The 19,742-nt window shown below is 37.9% G+C and overlaps 1 protein-coding gene across 6 annotated transcripts in view; it reads right to left on the bottom strand.

Moving 5' to 3' along the window:
* ADAMTSL3 (ADAMTS like 3) overlaps positions 1-19,742 on the bottom strand; it is a 188,937-nt gene that overhangs the window by 90,197 nt on the left and 78,998 nt on the right. For all 6 annotated transcript variants that reach the window (XM_075506161.1, XM_075506157.1, XM_075506162.1 and 3 more), the window contains exons 4-6: positions 12,823-12,950; positions 10,372-10,417; positions 3,205-3,441 (exon numbers count right to left, since the gene is read on the bottom strand). In XM_075506161.1, coding sequence (XP_075362276.1) covers positions 3,205-3,441; positions 10,372-10,417; positions 12,823-12,950 — 411 coding nt within the window. The remainder of the gene's footprint in view (positions 1-3,204; positions 3,442-10,371; positions 10,418-12,822; positions 12,951-19,742) is intronic.

The raw sequence follows: 19,742 nt of genomic DNA, 5'->3' as shown, positions 1-19,742 counted from the left end.
GAGCAAAACCAGCACCAGTTGGAAAGGGACTCAGGCAAGCCAGCCTCCTTATACTAACTTTTTGGTGCTCGCAGGCATAAAAGCGAAGATATCCACATCAGCAGTATGACATGTTTATTTAGATGAGTTAACCATAAAAACACTTGCCAAGTTATTTGCAGGCTGTGCCAAGTATATGTCAGAACCCAACAGACCGATCTTACAGCAACAATTGTAGAGAATCACAATTTTGCTGTCTCTCTTTTAACAGCAGTCGACTAAATAACCGTATTTTTCCAGGAAAGATTAGAAGTCAATTTGTTTTCTTTTCCTGCTTGAACAGGAGTAGCAGCAAAGCTCGGTGTTGGTTTCTGAGGAAGTCTCCCACCTCCCGCAGTCCCTTTCACAAGTAACCAACCTTTCCACTCTGCCCCCAAGACAGTCCGCAAAGAGAAAAAGGTTATTTGAATGACCAGAGACTCATTTTTTACCTCAATAAAATTATGCAACACTAAATTATCAAATATAGACTTTTAAAAGGAGCAATTTTCCATTTGTGCAAAAATACCTCAGCAATAGCTAGTGACTTAAAGGAAATAAAGTGAAAGCACCTAACAGCTTATGAGGTTAAGTTATAAATTAATTAAATTGCATAAGTCACAGCACAGGACACATCCTAAACATGGTGGTGGGGTTTTTTTTCTCCCCTGAAGATGTTCTCTCACACTGAAAAATATTTTTGTAGAATTAGAAGAAATAATGAAAAAAAGAAAAAATGAAAGAGATGGAGAAAAGCAATCTGTTTTCATTAACAGTGTAAAAGAGCTCTAGTGCCTGCTTCTGGAATGATTAATTTCTTCTGCCACTACCTGGTTTATTTTAAAAATGGATTATTTAAATTTCCAGGCATTTGATGTCAGATATATACATGAATACTGCAAAATACTAACAAGAAACATTGAAGGCAGCCCTTTTAAGTAGATCTTCACAGAATCACAGAATCATATAGGTTGGAAAAGACCTTTAAGATCGACAAGTCCAACCGTAAACCTAACACTACCAAGACCACCACTACACCATGTCCCTAAGCACCTCATCCAAACGTCTTCTAAATACCTCCAGGGATGGCGACTCAACCACTTCCCTGGGCAGCCTGTTCCAATGCTTGATAACCCTTTCAGGGAAGTAAAATTTCCTAATATCCAGACTAAACCTCCCCTGGCACAACTTGAGGCCATTTCCTCTTGTCCTATCACTTGTTACCTGGGAGAAGAGACCGACCCCCACCTCTCTACACCCTCCTTTCAGGTAGTTGTAGAGAGCAATAAGGTCTCCCCTGAGCCTCCTTTTCTCCAGGCTAAACAACCCCAGTTCCCTCAGCCGCTCCTCATCAGACTTGTGCTCCAGACCCTTCACCAGCTTCGTTGCCCTTCTCTGGACACGCTCCAGCCCCTCAATGTCTCTCTTGTAGTGAGGGGCCCAAAACTGAACACAGTATTCGAGGTGCGGCCTCACCAGTGCCGAGTACAGGGGCACGATCACTGCCCTAGTCCTGCTGGCCACGCTATTTCTGATACAAGCCAGGATGCCATTGGCTTTCTTGGCCGCCTGGGCACACTGCTGGCTCATATTCAGGCGGCTGTCAACCAACACCCCCAGGTCCTTCTCTGCCAGGCAGCTTTCCAGCCACTCTTCCCCAAGCCTGTAGCGTTGCATGGGGTTGTTGTGGCCCAAGTGCAGGACCTTGCACTCAGCCTTGTTGAACCTCATACAACTGTTCTTCACAAAATTGGATCCACTCTAGACAAAGTGAATTTTATGCGACATATTAAAGATGGTAGATGCTTCAGGTCACTGTGGGAAACCCCACAGCACTCTGAGCAAGAGTCTCACAAGCCTCGGAAAAACCCAGAGCTCCATTACATTCAGCATGATACTGCTGTGCTGCAATGGACACAAACAGCAAAGGCTGCTGTAGATGTAGCACCTACAAAAGGCTTTGACATCGTTCAGGGTGAAAGCTTCTATTAGAAGTGGAGACATCACTAAGAATATTGCAAAAGAAGTTTATTATATGGCTAGTGCTTCCAGAGTTTATAGAGGTATATCCTATTTTAAATGTGCAGGGTAATGAACACTGTTGGATACCACTGTGAAGTACTATTGACAAATGCAGTCTCTTGAAGAGGAAAAGTGTAAGGAATTCTTCTACTATTTCAGAGGCAGCAGATGCATTGCGTGTTGGCACGACTGGTATTGGAACTGCAGTATACATAGAAGTCACATAAAACCCACAGCAAGGTCCAGATCATACATTAATGTTACAGTAATCCGTGCACCAATCTTCTGCCAAATGTGTCAAATTTTCCCCTATAATGGAGCTATTTTGCTCACTGGGCCATATCCTGCATTTTTGAGTCCCACACATTTTAGGCATTTAACAGAGCAACAACCACTTGCAGAGAAAGAAAACTAATTGCAATAACATATCCATTCTATATAAAATTGTTCTGTTCATAAAACCTAAGATTGCAATATTTCTTTGCTAATGAGAGAGACATGGGCAAAGCTGGCAAGCCTCAAATATTCTAACTCTCCGAGTTTACACCAACTGTGTAAAATCAATAGCATAACTCTAATTATAATAATTAATAATAATAATAATAATAATAATAATAATAATAATAATATATCTAGAAATGTCGATTCCCAATAAAAAGATATTAACAATCAATTCATTCAATCACAACATATACTCATTCACCCATACAACAAGACAGATAAACACACTCACACCTGCCGTTCTGGGCTGGATCCCATAAAACATCAAATTTTCTCCTTAACAGAGTCCATGAGATATAAGACTCAGAGAAGGAGTAAATTGAAATGGAAGGCTATGTAATTTCATCACACCCTGACAGACATACTAACAGTTAGAAAGCTGTAACTAATATAACTAGTTTCATTAATTTTTACATGTATAAATAGAAGAGCGAGTGAATGTTATTGACCTTTTATTTGTATATAAAAATATCAATGACTAAGGCAGTCAGGAACTTCTGCGTGCAAGAGAAAGGTAAGTTATCTACGATTCATTTGGCAGTACTTGCAGAAATGTCTAAAGTAAACTGATACATGAACATGAAAAATAATCAGAAAGTGCTCACTTAATCTGCAAAGTGTCTCACAACAAAGGTCACAGTTAGATTTACACCATGAACATACCTGGCATATTCCACTGATGCACATATCCAAGGATTCAATATTGCAACGAGTACCATCTAGTACTTTTGGGGCAAGCTCCACAATCAAGTTCTTTCCCAGAGCTTGACACTTCAGGGCACACGGTGCAGTAGGATCATTATACACAGGGATCCACTCATAAAAATGTCCCTGGTATTTGACGTCATTGTAGGCTGAACACTGTTGTGCTCTAAAGTCACCAACATCTGAAGGGCAGTCCTAAAATCAAATCAAAGGAAATATTTAAGAAGGGAATACTTTGCATTTGCAATAAAGTTACCTGATGAATTACACAATCTATTCAGGGACACTTGGTTCAAGAACTGATCTGCTGTGACAAAGATGTCATATTGCAAAGTTTTACTGTGTGTATTAAAACAATTTACGTTGCTTAATCCATTGCTTGCAGTGCAAGTAACAGAATAACACGCGTATGCCAGTAATAACAACATAACTGATATGAGAGGATAATTAAAAATGCTACTTTTTATGACGCTATGTAGTACATTTAAAGCCTGGTTCTGTAATAAGAATTAGCTTCTAAAGGAATCTATATATTTTAAGTGACTATAATGAGATGTCTGACATTTAATATTTCTCTTTTCAACAGCTTTTTCCACTTCAGGATTTCTGAGCCCTCTGCACTCATTCATCAATTCATACGTCAGAGTAATGAAAGAGGTATTATTGCTACTTATACATAAAGAAATAAAAATTTGTCTAATTAATTGTTCAATATTGCTCAGAAAGGGGAGAAGGGCATTAGGAGGAGACACCAGAACTTTAAGTGCTTAGTCCTTTAGTCTAATTACAAAACACCTTCACCTCATGGAAGCAGTAAGGCTTACTTTGTTGAAATAAAATATACACCAAATTGGTAACTATTGATTATATAGTTCCAGTTCTCCTCCCATGTACGGAAATATACAGTTCCGTACCTCCTCCCATACAGAGCCTCAGCATATACAGCTGAAAGACCAAATATGAGAACTGTTGGAAATAAAGTATTCTAAAATATTCTTTCTCCATAAAGCACTGCACCCAAACAATGATGTTAATACTAAACTATGGTGACAGGAATGGAGATGAATACTGATTTATTCAAAAATAGCTTTGGTAAAGTACTGACAAAGGAGTTAGTGTGTCAAACAATTTCTCACTAAAGACTTCATTTGAAAGTATGTCCAGTGTCAAACAGTCCATACGCCAGACTGAAAGGATATTCTTCCAAGAATTCCAACTGCACATATAAGCCAGATGTGAGGCTGATTTTAACGAAGTTTTGTTTTCATTGGATATAAGGCTGAAAGATTGTGATGTGTCAGCTGAACTCATGGAACTTATTACCAAATATTAGTTAACAACACTAATCCTGAGCACAGCTTCAACCTTATCAGTGAACTGAACCTTCCCTGAAATAGTAAGTGCATTACACAGTACTGGAGATTAAAACATACATGAGAAACATTCCAATTCCAGTCTGATGCCCTCAACAGTGTTGTCCTGACACCATTTTGCTCAGATGAATCTGGATGAGTTGGCGCTGCATTAGCTTAATACTTTGTCAATGACTTAGATTTTTCTCACCATAGGAAACAGTAACCTAGAAATGTCCCTGGTTTGTTTGTAGTCTGCATAAAATACATTCTAAAATCAGTATTCTCCCTACTGATCAACACGTGGGGTTTTTGCAAATGAGCACCTAGCAATTCACTGAGCATTCCCAGCAACACTTTTCAACTCCGTCCAGTGCTACACCTTACAGTGAGAATAACTCAGAATGATGCTAATACATTTTGTATTATTTTTAATCTGGGATAAACCTAGTTTGAGCAATTTTTTTTTTTTTAACTATAAAATGATGGAATAAGACAAGGAGAAATTACGGTTACTGTAATTCTTTGAGAGTTTTACCTCTGCAAAATCCCACAAGTGAGAGCTTCTAAAAACATCAAGCAAATACTGTAAAAACCACCCTTATTTACTGCAGTGTCACTCCCGAGAAATTCACCAAGTTTGCACTGGTGTAAATGAGAGCAGAATTTGGCTCTGACTTATCTGTCACCTCTCATTTTCCACAATAGCAAGTCTAAAAAGCAGAGAGGACTTCAGAGTTCATATGGATACCATATGGTTCCCTTCCACCGCTGCAAATAGAGGAGTAGCTAAGGATAAAAATAACAAGTGGAAGTTAGATTCAGGTAAAGTTAGAAGCAATATTTCGGAGCAGAGTTATTCAGCCATGCACAGCTACATTTTCATCACAAAGAATTAAAGAGCTATCTGTGAAATAGGCAGAGTGATGGCCTTAAGCTGAGTTTTGACAGGCTGTTGTTACAATTCATTATCACTCGGTGTTGATGCAATGCCAAGACACAAACACCACAATGTCAGGATGTCAATCTGTGGTTACTGTATGTTTCTCATTGATTCAACCCAATGCAGCTCCTTCCTTCCACTTGCTTCCTGGCTGCTTGAGAGCAAGTGAATTCTCATCTCCCTATTCTGTTCTGGCATCTTCAAAGAACACAAAGCGATCCTGGCAGCTCGATTCATATGCCAGTTCCACCTGCTTTATGTTTGAGCTGTGTTCAAAAGCAGGAGCATAAAAAGAGCATCACAAAGGGATATCAAAGGGCTGAAATTATTATCATTTGCATTATACCAGCATTTGGATGGCAACCAAGTTCAGATTCCTGTTTTCCTGGGAACTACATATTTGTATAAAAAAAGGAGTTTATAATCTAAACAGAAAGACAACTAAGCACAGAAAGGAATGTAATCAAGACAACAAGAGGATTTGTAAACTTCAGGTTAATTCCATTAGAGTGCGTCAGAAAAGTGAGAGGGAGTTTAAAAAATAGAAAGAAAAAGGGGGGGAAGATGTGGGAGAGGTAGGTAAGGGTGAAGCACATTCAGGAAGGTGCTTCTACTAATTTCAGGATTTCTCAGATTTCCTAATTTCAGCAATAGCTTTTGTCTTACACTCAATCCACTGAACCATAGCCAGGCCATTCATAGGTTCACACACTACATAAGGAGCTGAAGACATCCCTATGAGGTCTAATACATGAAAATGTTGGCAAAATAATCACATCCAGATCTTGTAGTGGAATGAAGCGTATTTATGACATGACTTATGAACATATTATTAGACAGACAGATCTGAAAAAGATGCTTCAGACATGACTACCACGCAGGTTAAAAATACATATATATATATTCCCATTCTTTTTGTGACAGATTATTAAAAACTACTGCATTCAAGGGCTGGCTTCTTACAAAATGTATCCTTTTAGTTTTGGCAGTGAGCACTCTTAGCCTTTGAAAACAAAGCTAACCTGGGAAATCTGTATCTTTGTAGGCAACGTTCATGTACAAAATATGAAGGTTGCATCAGACCCTGTGACTCCTGCCAACAATTACTCCGCTGAAAAAAGCACAAAAGAGAAGGCAAGAAAATTCCCAGTAAAAATGATGACACCAAAGAAAGTCTAGCCCTTTGTCTAGTTTTGTTCTTTGAAACTCATTTTGTTGAAACTTAGCCAAAACCAATGAAGTCATTGTTTTGTTTTCTTTTTGAAATTAGCTTCAGGTTCTATGTTTTTCCTATGCAATTGTCAGGCCACTTGTTAGTAAAATCAAGATACCTGAGCTAGAAACCCTAGCCATGAGAGCCATACTGTGCATCAGCATTACAAATATAAAATAAATAAATTAACAGATTAGAGAGAAACTACGCAAGTCAAGGTGAAATATTATAGGACTAAAGTAGACACAGTTCAGCCACGATTTTCTGAATGGGATAAATGAGCTGGTTAAGAAGTGGATGCTGGGACAATAATCTGATGAACATGTTAAACAAGTGTGAGCATTATCTGCATATAGTAAAAGTTTATAATGGAATTAAACATAGGCAAATCTGTTACAAAATAGTGGTTTTCCTTACTGTAGAAGAGTCACTCTGGCAAACGTATAAGTGACTTTTTGGCACACAAGAATGTGAAATTTATGGGGAAATGGCCCAAATAACTTGTTCTATGAATAGGACCCTAAAGGATTATCTTAAACACTTCCATATAGTGCACATCATAGCATTAGAATGTAACAGTATATACAAAAATGGAAATATAAAAAAGAGGGGTTAAGAAAGACTAAAAATCTCATTGAACAGCATATAATGAATCGTTTATATAGTTTATTTCTCTAAAGTTTCTATAAGAAAAGCTGAAAGCATACATGTAGTTTTAGGAAATCATGCACCTGGCATCTCAGTTATGATAGAAAGATAAGCAGGTTATACATACGCCTTAATCTCAGCAATTACTTTGTTGCTAAGACCTTGAATTAATTTTTTGATTGAAATATCACTAATATTATTCTGGAACTATGCTTGAGTTCAATGAACTTACTACTATTCTATTACAAATCCAGATGAAACCAATTTTCTGGTAAAATGATTCTTGTTCTTTTCATTAGAATGACACACATATTAAGTTGTGCTTCATTTGTACTCCCCAATATAGATGTTAGTGGTGTAATGTATCATGTAGCAAAATTACATTTGCAGACAACTTTACACAGTGTATATATACTGAATGTCTCATGTGGTTAACAATAATACCTACTAATATGGAAAGAAGCTAGTTTAAACTGTTAATTTTCAAACTAAAATTTTACTCCTAAAGTGAGAAGCATTCATTAGAAATAACGCTTTGGGGAAAATTATATCATTTGAAACAAAACTGGCCTAGTAGTCCCAGGTTTACATTAGGCGTAAGCTCCCATTTCAAGGTTAAGTCAGGTCTAATACTGGGTTTGAATTCAGTGACGCCAAATTCAAAGATCAGCTATTAACAGTGGAAATCTCATGAAATATATTTTTCTCAGGAGTTCTCCATTATCTGATCCATAATCTAGGAAAAACCATTCCTGAGAGATTCTGGCTGTATCTGAACTGAAATGGAAACCTGATCCCTTTCAGACATGCCCCAAAAGCAGAACTGTAAAGGCAGCTTCCTGTCTGGAAATTAACATTTGAATCATCATAAATTCAAACAGACTCACATACAAGACGCTTGCCACTTATCGCTTTAAAATAAGTCCTAAAGTTAAAAACCAGGCCCCAGTGACTTCAGAAAAACTCCCTGGGAGTTCAGAAAGGATATAGTAATCATCTTAATTTTCTCTATGCTGGAGCATAGAGTGCCTTCATTGCAATCAGATTTTTCCTGCATAAGCCTTAAAATGAACAGTGTCCACAATTGCTCTTACGTATCCTAAAAGCATGTAGACCTCTGCTTACAGCAGAAAATACGCCCAAGTTGATCTCATCTTTCTCCCTTTTCTGTACACTGGGTAGTTTTCTAGTCCTTTCACTGGAGGAACAAGGTATACTTCATTGAGTTGTTTGTGCTGGCATAGGAAGCTGTAGTGCACGGGATCAAGCAGTCAGAGGTATATTACTGTATGCAATGCATACAACTAGATATCTAGATAAGGAATGTAGCAAATAGATTTTACGGTGGCAGTTTGTTTATTGCTTACATGCTGGCTGGCTGCAATTTAGCTTATCACACAGCTGTAAAAGATTATGGTATTTTTTGCATGTGGCATTTTTATTTATGAGCTAAGGACATTGTGCACAAAACCGCTAGGCCTTTTCTTCTGAAAGGACGAGTGACAGGATTTGTCTCCAGAATCTGATTTTTGCATGCACTGGGCCCAATTCATTAATCACTTCCACTAGCTTCTGCCAGCAGAAACTTAGGCTGTGAGCCGCTGTGGTGGAAAATCCATCCAGCACCGAGGAGTGGAGTGTTAGAGCAATTCAAGGTGCTAGCAAGCCTTGTTCTTGAGGAGGGCAGAAGCCAACTGGCACACCAGAAACTGTAGGTGTGGCAAACTGAAGAGTGGGAATGGCCAGTGCTCCCAGGAGATACACTGATTCAACATATTTACTGGGCATCTTCCAGCGTCAGGCCTCCTAAGGAGAACATGTCGTACTTCACAGCTGCCTGCTGCTGGCAGAAATCACAGGGCTGGCAGTGACATGAGTATCACCTGCTCTTGCCTGGGTATAATTCAACCCAAGGGAACTGCAGGCCACACCTTTTAAGGGGTATTTGTGTGAAAATTGCTGCCTTTCTCCCAGAGCCAGAAGCAGATTAATCAAATGCACTACAGTAAAAAAAAAAAAGAAAAGAAAAGAAAAAAAAAAGATGCTTTTGCTTTAATTACATATCTACCTTCTGTCTTTTCTGGAATAGAATTATATGAATGTCACATTGTAACTGTAAGTAACCCGTGCAAGGGGTGACTGGTGACCATAAACCATCCTGAATTATTGTGTTTGTACACATGGTCTGTTGATCAGTGGTATCGCAAAGCTCTGCATGGGCTGCACACCTTGAACAGACTACAACATCTGGGGTGAAAGGCAGCAGCTGTTTAAACAGCACAAAGCATCACTACAAATCAGTTGAGCACAGGTCATGAAGTATGCTGTATGTGACTAGTTTTCATAAAACGTGTCTGTAAAAATAAAATGTGATTGCATCAGAGTAACAGCAACTGTATAGTCAAAACTCCAGCTTTACATTCAGTCACAGAAATTGTTTATGCCAGTGTACCTAAAAATATATATATATATGCTTTTGCATAGAGACATATAAAGATCTGGGATTAGGCAAACAGAGGGAATATAAAGAGTAATTATCCAATTTAAGATTTGAAAGGGACACAGGTGGTTAACCTCTTTGCTCATGTGAAGAGTGCCACCATATCACTAATGATCACAAATGATCAGGAGGTCAGTTTAATGCTTCATCTGAAAGACAGCACCCCCAGGAAAAGCACTTGCTAGTTTAAGATGAGAACTGATTTTTTAATCCTCCAAAATGTGTAACTTTCCTAATAAATGATATAAAACATTCTGAATCACAATTGGCACTATAATTTCAAAAGAAAATGTCCACTTGGGAAGCCTAAATTTGAGACCTTGTGGTGTCATGCAGACTGAAATCTTTAAAAATGGTAATAATGATGGAAAGAAAATTATGCACCATAAGGTTTTAAACAAGAAGCAGCATTTCTTAAACTTTAACACATTGTTTGAGTAAGTAAAATAGGATTAAAGGCCAGACTCACATTACTACTGCAGGTTTTGTATCGAATATTCCGGCCTTCACAGTTCCTGAAAAACGGAATAAAAATGGTTACACTGCATCACAGCAAAACACAACCCTGCCTGTTTTACAGCTAGTTATTCTCTTGAAAATTGGACTTTTATTGCTACTGCCCTACCATAATTTGGACTCAAAATACAAGGTTTAAATACAAAGGGGATCTGGGGACTCAACAGGTTACACTGCTGTCTCTCTTCAGCAAAGAACGTGTGGCTTTCCCTGTAAGCCCAATTTACTGCAAACCTTAAGAAAAACACATTTATTTTGTGAACAAGATTTCACAAGGCATCCCTAAGCCTGATCTATGCTGACTTCAGCAAAGCTACTTCTAATCCATGGGATGTAACCCAGAGGAAAAGAGGATCAGAATATCTAAGCAATCCTTTAATCAAGCATAGGGCTAATGAGCATTAATTTTCCTTTCTCCTATTTTGTTTAGGAAAGAAAAAACAGCCTCAAACCTTTCATTTCTCCCAAAAACCAATGCAATTCTTTTGAAGAACAGCATGTAATTTTACTGACCCAAAGCCACATGAGCAGAATTCATAATTTTAAAGGAAATATAATTCTCATGGACTGCATGCATTTCTAAGGTGCCCGATGCATGTGAATCCTGAAATCCAGGCAATTCAGATCCTCAAAGTCTGTTGTTAGTAACTGAAGTAACAGGCATATAATAAAGTCAGATTATTTACTGGGGTCTCATAAATATGGGGATGTGTGGGTTTCGCACTTTTCTTGACGGACACAGTTTGCCAAACTTCTCAATAACTGACCAGCACTTTTGCACAGGGTAAGATATTCTTCTTCTTAAGAATGGCAAAATCAAGCCCTTGAAAGAATTGAAAACATATTTCAAATGACTTGACAGGAAATTATAATTACTGATGTCTCTAAAATCAGGAATACTGTTTTGGAATAATACCTTTATACCAAAAAGACTGCCTTACACTAAAGAATGCATGAATGTATAGCTGGTAATTTACAGCTCAGACTAAATTTTCCACTTTCTGCATGAAAACTGAGTGCAAATATTAAAAAATTCTTCAATATGTGTGAGAGATTGAAAAATATCATTTGAAAAGCAAAAAGCAATGGATGCCTGGAGCAAGAGTTCACCCAGCTCAGCTGAAGGTACAACTCTCCAAGCTCAAGATATTACATGTCTCAAATTTCCAATCTTTTGCAAGAATGATTGCATCACAACGTGCAAGTTAAAAATGTTTATGATACATACAAATGTGAAAACTTTGTTTCGCAATTGCACGTTTCCTGGACATTACAACAACAATAAAACACAGAAAGAAACCCTTTTAAACTACACATTTGTCAAGGTATGGAAAACACATGTTTTTCACAGGGGAACACATTAAAAATATTAATAAAACCACAGTGGAATTTATATTGCTACAATTTATTGAGCTCGTTTCACAGTCCCTAACACACTGGTAGAATATCATGGCTTCTTGCTGGAAATATTACTTTTCTCAAAGATCTTTGTGCATTTTGCACTAAAAGAAACAAGCAGTGTTTTAATCAATCCTCTTTAGCTATGTATTTCGTACAGTTTGCACTTAACTAGTGTATCATCCTACTAGCCTTCTTTAAGAAAAATTGACTTCCTGGGTGATATTGCATTTAAGTTAAAAAATCTCAACAAAATAGAAGTTTAAACGTAATCAGCAGTTTTAAAAATGTTTAAGAATAATTCAAGTAAAGCAAGCAATTATGGACGCCAGCACAGATGCTTCTAAGCTGGTTGGAATCTCTTCTCGCCTGACTACAAGCCTATTGCATTACTCATACTTTTAGGATTGTAGCAACAAGTCCTACATTAGTCCAGCTTTACTACAGAGGTAAATTGTTTTCACCACACATTGTTCTCCTCAAGCTACACTGAGGCTTATCCACAAAAACATATGGCCACCAGGACCACTGCATAGAAAGAACTGGCAGAGGAGAAGTTTCCTAACAGAAAGCAGCATTTGATACATCTATCTGTGGAGTAAGTCACTTGTTTTTTACTACAGGGAAGACATGGAGAAGCCTGCACTTGAACATTATTTAAAGGAATGTTCAAGTACAGGCTAATTTGTACGCAGGTAACTCACCATTCACTTTATATTACGGTGACAGAGACTTCTCTCAGTATTTGACTGTACTAACTAAATCATTCTTGTTATTCCACAAACATATTTAATAACCCACTAAAGTTCTATCAGAGTTGAAGGCTCAGATATTTATCTAATATATTACAAAAATATATTAAAAGCAGGATTTCATAACACTTGATCTGTACACAGCACTCGGTTCCAGAAACAGAAGCAACAATGCTTCCCTGTAGACACCATCAGAGGACAGGGAAATATGGCAGAGCTGCACAAGAATAAATACACGTAAGGATGTGGCTTACCTGCCATTTAAACATCTCCTCAGCGAGTAAGAGGCTCCCCCTCCGCAGGTCCGTGAGCAATCACTCCAGGCTCCCCAGGCATCCCAGGAGCCTTCCTTATCTTCATCAGAGCGGGTAATTCTGGAGGTCTGAAAAAAATGGAGGATGGAGAGGAGAAAAAAAACATGAATTGGTTTGGTACATGTTTTAATGCTTGGCATTAATAGTACTGAGTGTATTACTTTGTGACTTATTTACAGTATCTCAAATTTAGTTACTATTTTAATATATAATAATTACACGGGAAAGGAAGCAGAGTCTTTGAAGATACAGTGTAGTTGATGCGTTGCCTTCTGCCAACGGACTGCTACGTCCAAATATGCTGTCATTCCCAACATACGCATGCCCAACACACTGTGTAGGGACTACAGAATTGGTCTCAAGCAGCCAGACCAGGCACCACGTTCTGAGCAGGCTGCTGGGCTTTCCAAAATCCTGACCAAAGAAGTTTTATATCCAGGACTAATGAGAGGATGAAAGTCTCTTTTTATCTCCTCAAGTGTGCCGGCACTCAGCAGCAGGACGGAAATTAAGCAACTCAAATCTTTCATAAAGTGCATGCCCAGAATTGAAATCAGGGAAGCAACCCAAGAATACAACTTCATTACAAAAAGTGCTATTAATTTGAAAGAGATCAGGGGAGAAGCCTTAAAGGGTGGTTGTTAGGCTACGGGAATTAAACACTGGTTTAAGCTTAAATTCACTTACACAGGCTTCAAAAACATTATTACCAGACACCATAAATATAAAAATTAAAGATTTGTGACAAAAACCAAAATTCTGCTCGACCCCTTAAAAACGTAATTTTTCACTTGCACTGTATACTGTTTAAGAAAATTCCCATTTCCCAGAGAAAATTCTCAAAACATTTTAGAACATGGTAGCTTAGCACAATAGTTCAATATTAAAAAGTAACATGAATCAAATTATTCAATAATGTCCTACTTTAAGAGAGTACTTTTTGGTTTATGATTTTCTTCATGAAGAAAGCATAGGAAAATCAGATTCGGTATTTCCCCAAGCATTTCTTTGACTTCACTACAATTGTTCAGCAGCTGTTCCATTTACATCCTACTTTCATTCTTCTGTCCCTGCAACCTTTAAAATTTCTCTCTTGAAAAAACATGCACAGATTTTTATAACAAAATGTCAAACATCATGATTCCCTGAGAGTTGTCAGACATATGATGGGCCTGTTATCATAAATTAAGATTTTTATAACCCCAAGTTACACCCAGACTGAGATGAAAACACCGATTTCTCTAATCACCATGGTGATAGAGTTTGCACGTAAACTACTGCAAACATAATAATGTAACGGCTATTAGCATCATTATGAATGAAAGTCATATTGTGGATAAAAATAAGGCAATGAGTCATTTATCTCAGGTGACAGAGAACATTGACTGATATTCACTCTGCCCCAATACAATTGCAAATGAGAGAACATGACGAGTTCATCCAAGCTTTACTGAAACAACTACTTATACAGCCAATTTTTTATTCCTGTTGACTTCAGTGGGCATCCAAGCAGACCTCAGATAGATAAACAAAGGCACTGCATTCACATGGCTATTTTACTTTTGACACCATAGGAAAGCATGACTTAAATCAAATGGTGTTTCGGAATCTTCACTCCCCCTCCCAAAAAACAAGCGCACGGAAACACCAACCAAAGGGCTACCTGTCAGAAAACATAAGGCAAAGAGATAAAAACGTTACTAAATAAACTGCATCCAAGTAAACATTTAAGTCTTCATAAGTGCCAAAAAAGAGATGTTTAAAATGCTGAAAAGATTTTCATGAGTGACTAGATCCAGAGAAGCACAGGAGATTAGTATATATCCTAATACTAAACCAGATGAACACACTTTAGTAATCCATATTTTCTCTAAGAAATAACTTAACTAAGCTCATGAGAAAAAGGCTCGGTCCTATTTTCTTCCAAAGCGCCTCACGAAAGTGATTTAAAAGTGAGGGATGTGTACTTCAAATCTTATGGTACAAGGGGAAAAAATACATAACTCTCCTTAAATTCAACAGTACAGATAAAGTCAGCTCATCTTCAGCCATGAAGAAAGTTGTCTCAGATAAAAGCCTACCAAACTTGAAGTGAAAATGGCAAACGATAAAAACAAAGCTGTTTTCAAAACAGCACCATACAAGGAATAACTCAGTATCATGCTGTGTAGGCAAAGGGATTTTCTCCTAAATATTATAGTAAAAAAAAAAAAAATATGTGCCACAGAACTTGAGAAAACTGGCCTGTTTCTGTGAATGAGCTGTTACACTCGGGGTGCTTTCACACTGCAGTTTTAAGTATAACTATTGAACAGGCATCATTTTAGAAACCCAAATGGCAAATAGTTAAACTCAGCTACACTTAAGCAGAACTAAGGACTACTCAAACACATTTTAAAGGCATTAATAAGAGTATGCAGATTTAGTATAATAGCACTACTCCCCATAGTTAAGCAGCTAACAAATGTCAGCAATTTCCAAACTTTTCCATCCCCTCCTCAAAAAACTTGAGCTTGTCAAAAAAATTTTGTTAATTAGAGGATAAGCTATCTCCATTTGAACAGTAAACTGCAGAAGTCGATCTAAACGCATCAGTGGCTCCTTAACTTTCTTGCTCCCCTAAGTTTACAAATTTTACAAACACTTACTGTAAAGCTTTAAAAGGGTACTTAGGCCAATCTACTGTTCCAGAAACGATAGAGCCCAGCTCTGCCAAGATCCCTGAGGAATTTTTGCGCTGGCGTTGGGTTTACTTTACATCAGAAGCCAACTCTGAAATGTCTGACACTGAAAATGGAACCAACTGCCTTCAACCTTGAGCAAAAAGAGCTCAGCACTTCCCAACAAATCACTCAGCACATGAAAAGAAGATGAACAAGAGTCACTTCTTTCAAATTTATGAGTGCAAAATTAAAGTTTATCCTCTGTAATCCCAAGGCAAATGATTGTTTTTTAATACGTTGAGAAATTATTAAACTTATGATACTGAAAAAGCAATACATGCCACTGTCTCTTTTAGAGTAGCTAGTTTCTTTTGACAAAGCAGTGAGAATGCCTAAAATAATCCTAACTTCATCACTGTATTAAAACCAGCCACGTGATATTAACAGACAGAATGTCATCTAAAGCCCTAAACAATGTCCAGTTGTTCACTTACCAAACTGTTTTGATAAAAGCCATTGTTCTGAACTGTATCTAATTATAAAGCTGTAAATACTAGGATGATCAAAGCAGAAGTTTATGCCAACAAAGCCTTCTTCAGAATCATCGACTAATTCAGTGCCCACAGTGTTGATTTAAACTCCAGCTAGTTCAAACTACTTGTCCCATGGGAAAGAGTTAAAAGCAGCTTGCACTGGCTTAGTAATTTACTAGCAAAATAATATTGATTTACTAGCTGTCTGGTTTCATAAACTCTACATATTACATTTGTCTACACCATGGTACCAAATTGAAGTAAAATAAAGAAAAGATCGTCAACATCATGATTTAAACCAACAAAACCTTGGAAGCTCATTTAGGAATTAAATCAAGAGCTAATTGCAATTGGGCACAAAAGGGTGTTATTGTACCTCAGGACTGCATTCATGGTTTGCTTCTTAACTTCAATTTTTCAAGTTTTTATTGTCTTCAGTCATAATTCTAAACATGGTTCAGCAGCGAAGTTTTGCTGAACCACATTGGAATGGAAGTGTTTTTCCTTTAGCGGTTTAATTTTGCAACAGATGAAGTGCAACACATACATTAAGCATATTCATTGTGAAAGTATGTATGTACCTACACATACATAAATGTGTGCATGTACATGCACATGTGCACCTGTGATGTACCATGATCGAGTAAAGCCACAAGTGCTGTAGTGAATCCAGGTAAAATAACTTAAAACAGCTATAAACACAACCTAGATGATTTGCTGCTCTTTACGTAGAACTAGATGGCAAAAGGCGTCACACTTCCACCGGATCCGGCTACGCTAGCGGGAGTTGTATCCATTCCAAAAGCATCACATGTGAACACAGGGTTAGATGCAAGCATTGTACTCAAAGAAATATTTAAGAACCTATAAAATGTTCTCTGCAGAAATTAATCCAGTTTATATGATAAAGGTAGTTTCAAATATTTCATCCCAATCTATATATCCAATCTATAATTCATTTTGAAAGTAAAAAAAGAGTAAGTCACGACACCGCACATGGGCCTGGGCAAGGATCACTTGAATCAGGGGATGAGGGAAAAATAAACTATAAGTTTTGAAGCACTTGGTGACACAGGCAGAGTCTCAAAGACTGAGATGACAGCATGCCAAGGTTTCTTCAAGGTCTGAGGCCCAGTAACGTGCAATCTGAGTCTCTGCTGACAACCCTTAACTGACAGAGGCAGCCTTGTACATGGAGAATTTTACTGAAAGTGTGGCACTGGTAGGTTTTGACAGGGGGGAAAATGGTAGAGCCAGTTTCTCTTCTTCTATCCAGGGCTCTGTTTTGCTTCTGCCACATATGGGTACATACTGTAACACCATGTTCTGCAAACTATTTGTGTGTGTGTGTGTGTGTGTGTGTGTGTGCTTTCAGGCCATACTTGCCTTGCAATGTACTACTCAAAGTAACTGAGTATAGCAGAAGTGGGCACTGAGGTAAAATAAATGAAATCCAGATGTTACCAGGGCTGATCATTAATCTACAACAAGGGGATTTTTACTGTCACTTGTAACACCCAGTAAATAACAACAGCTACATTGACACACGTTACAAAAATCAAACACAGTGCTGTTATATGGAGAAAAATGATTATTTGGCCAAACTTTTGTTTGGCTGTTATGAAGGATGACATAATTGTCTTGAATTTGGTCATGCAGACTTCAAAGGAGATGTGGTGCCAGAGAATGAAGGTCAGTTTATGCAGTTTTATTATTATTCAGACATCCATTACATAAGGCTTGGATATGTAAATGTTCAGCATTCAGCATAACAAAGATTCAGCTTCTCAATAGAAATGCTCTGATACCTTAAATGTTTGTTTTCCAGAGTTTTTAACATACATTTTTGCTTTAAATACAAACACAAGCCAAGTACATAGCAATTGACGCATGCGAATTATTGTAACAGAATGTGTAATGAAAGAAACATAGAGACCCAACACTCAGATTCATCTGCAGGAGTCCCCAGGTGACAGTCCCTCTGCCAGGTACATATCGCAACACAAACTACCCCAAATTCTGCCCTGGGACGTGCCCCGAGCGCTTCCTCAGAGCAGGGTGCCCAGCTCTGTCAGGGTTCTAGAAGAGATTCAATGCGACCTCTGGGCAGCATCTACCAATGCAGACCATGCCTGGGGCTGGACGGATATATAAAATGCTCTACTCAAACAGGTTAAGAGCGATGTGGCTTGCAAAATAAGACTTTGTCATAACAAGTAAGAACTTGGTTATGCAGGAATTTTTACCAATGTTTCTGCTACTATGCCGACATCACTGCAGCTCTCTGAGTGAGTGCTCTTTGGTTTTTCTCATGGCTTCTTATCGACGTGGTTTGTATTAATTTGAAAAGGCATGCCAAACTCCAAAAGAGAATCCCCATAAGGAGTCACATTGGCACAGCTATATCATATTGCTATTTAATAACACAGTGCATATAACTGAATTTCTCCATACAGAATTTAGATTCTTCAGATTAAATTCATCCAAGTGAAAGAACCTATCGAAGGGTATAAACACCACTTCAGTCCCACTGAAGGCCTAAATTAAGCAATACCCAAAGCTCAGTACTGGCCCTTCTCCCAGGAGTGAATTTCATCCTTGATGGTATTTTGAACAGAGATGAAGCATTTCCTTTTTATTGCTTCTTCCCACTCTCACAACCCATAAATACTATTAACACTGTCCTGACTTTCAGAGTCTTCCAAAGCACAAGGTTATGTTGCTGTTCATTACGCTTCATGCGCAGCACTGCACTATGCCATTTTCTTCTCCTCATACCTACAACGGCTCCAAACAGAGGTAGCGCAAGGAATTATGGCACTGAAGGGAAAATATCCTGCCTGAGTAGCTCTGTGATGCATTTCCCAGATTCTTCTTTCCAGACACTACACTTGGTGGAAAAGGTATCAAATTGCACTGTTGACTGTATCCATGAGCAGAATGCGTAACTGAAAGAACAAGTATTTACCTGCAGATAATCACTGGGTGTGCTATTCAGCCTCAGAACTGTATCCTTCACTTTTAACTCTGGCTGTTATGTCTACGGCTTCGCAGCAACCTGTACTAGAAATGTCTTTCCCTGTTAAGGTCACATACAAAAGTGATTTACACCTCTATTTTGCGCAATCTAAGTAAGGTGTAGAATGCAGATTACAGATTTAGGAAAAACTTTTTCAGTTGTGGCAGCAACTAAACAGAAGAACAGTCAAAACTTATTTCCAGACAAATAAGAATTATTAATGAGATCTTGCATTACCTGATTTTAGCAGAAAAACTTCCACTTGTTTCATTATGACAGATTTCAAGACATTTCCTGAAATATTTCTATTATTGCTGGGCGCATTATATATTACCTAATTGTGCACTGTATATGTCATTAAGTTTAATAAATCTTTTACTTATATGTACCAAAGTAAATTATATATTATACTGTAGGTTAAAAAGGATGTATCTGGAGTTATAAAATCCTGGAGAAAAAACAATGCATCATTATTTTAGACTGATAAAAAACACCTGGGAGTAAATGCAGCTATTTTAAGCAGATGTTTAAAAGTAATTAGTTTTAATATTACTAACATTATTTCAGTCACATTAACTATTCCTTGCACTTGGCCTTGCCACTGTGTAGGGGTGCCCACGCACTAGGAACTGACTGCAAAATGGA

This window comes from Mycteria americana, chromosome 6, assembly GCF_035582795.1.
Source record: "Mycteria americana isolate JAX WOST 10 ecotype Jacksonville Zoo and Gardens chromosome 6, USCA_MyAme_1.0, whole genome shotgun sequence".
Taxonomy (NCBI): domain Eukaryota; kingdom Metazoa; phylum Chordata; class Aves; order Ciconiiformes; family Ciconiidae; genus Mycteria; species Mycteria americana.
The sequence above is the reverse complement of the archived record's forward strand: the minus strand, read 5'-3'. Positions and strand labels throughout refer to the sequence as shown.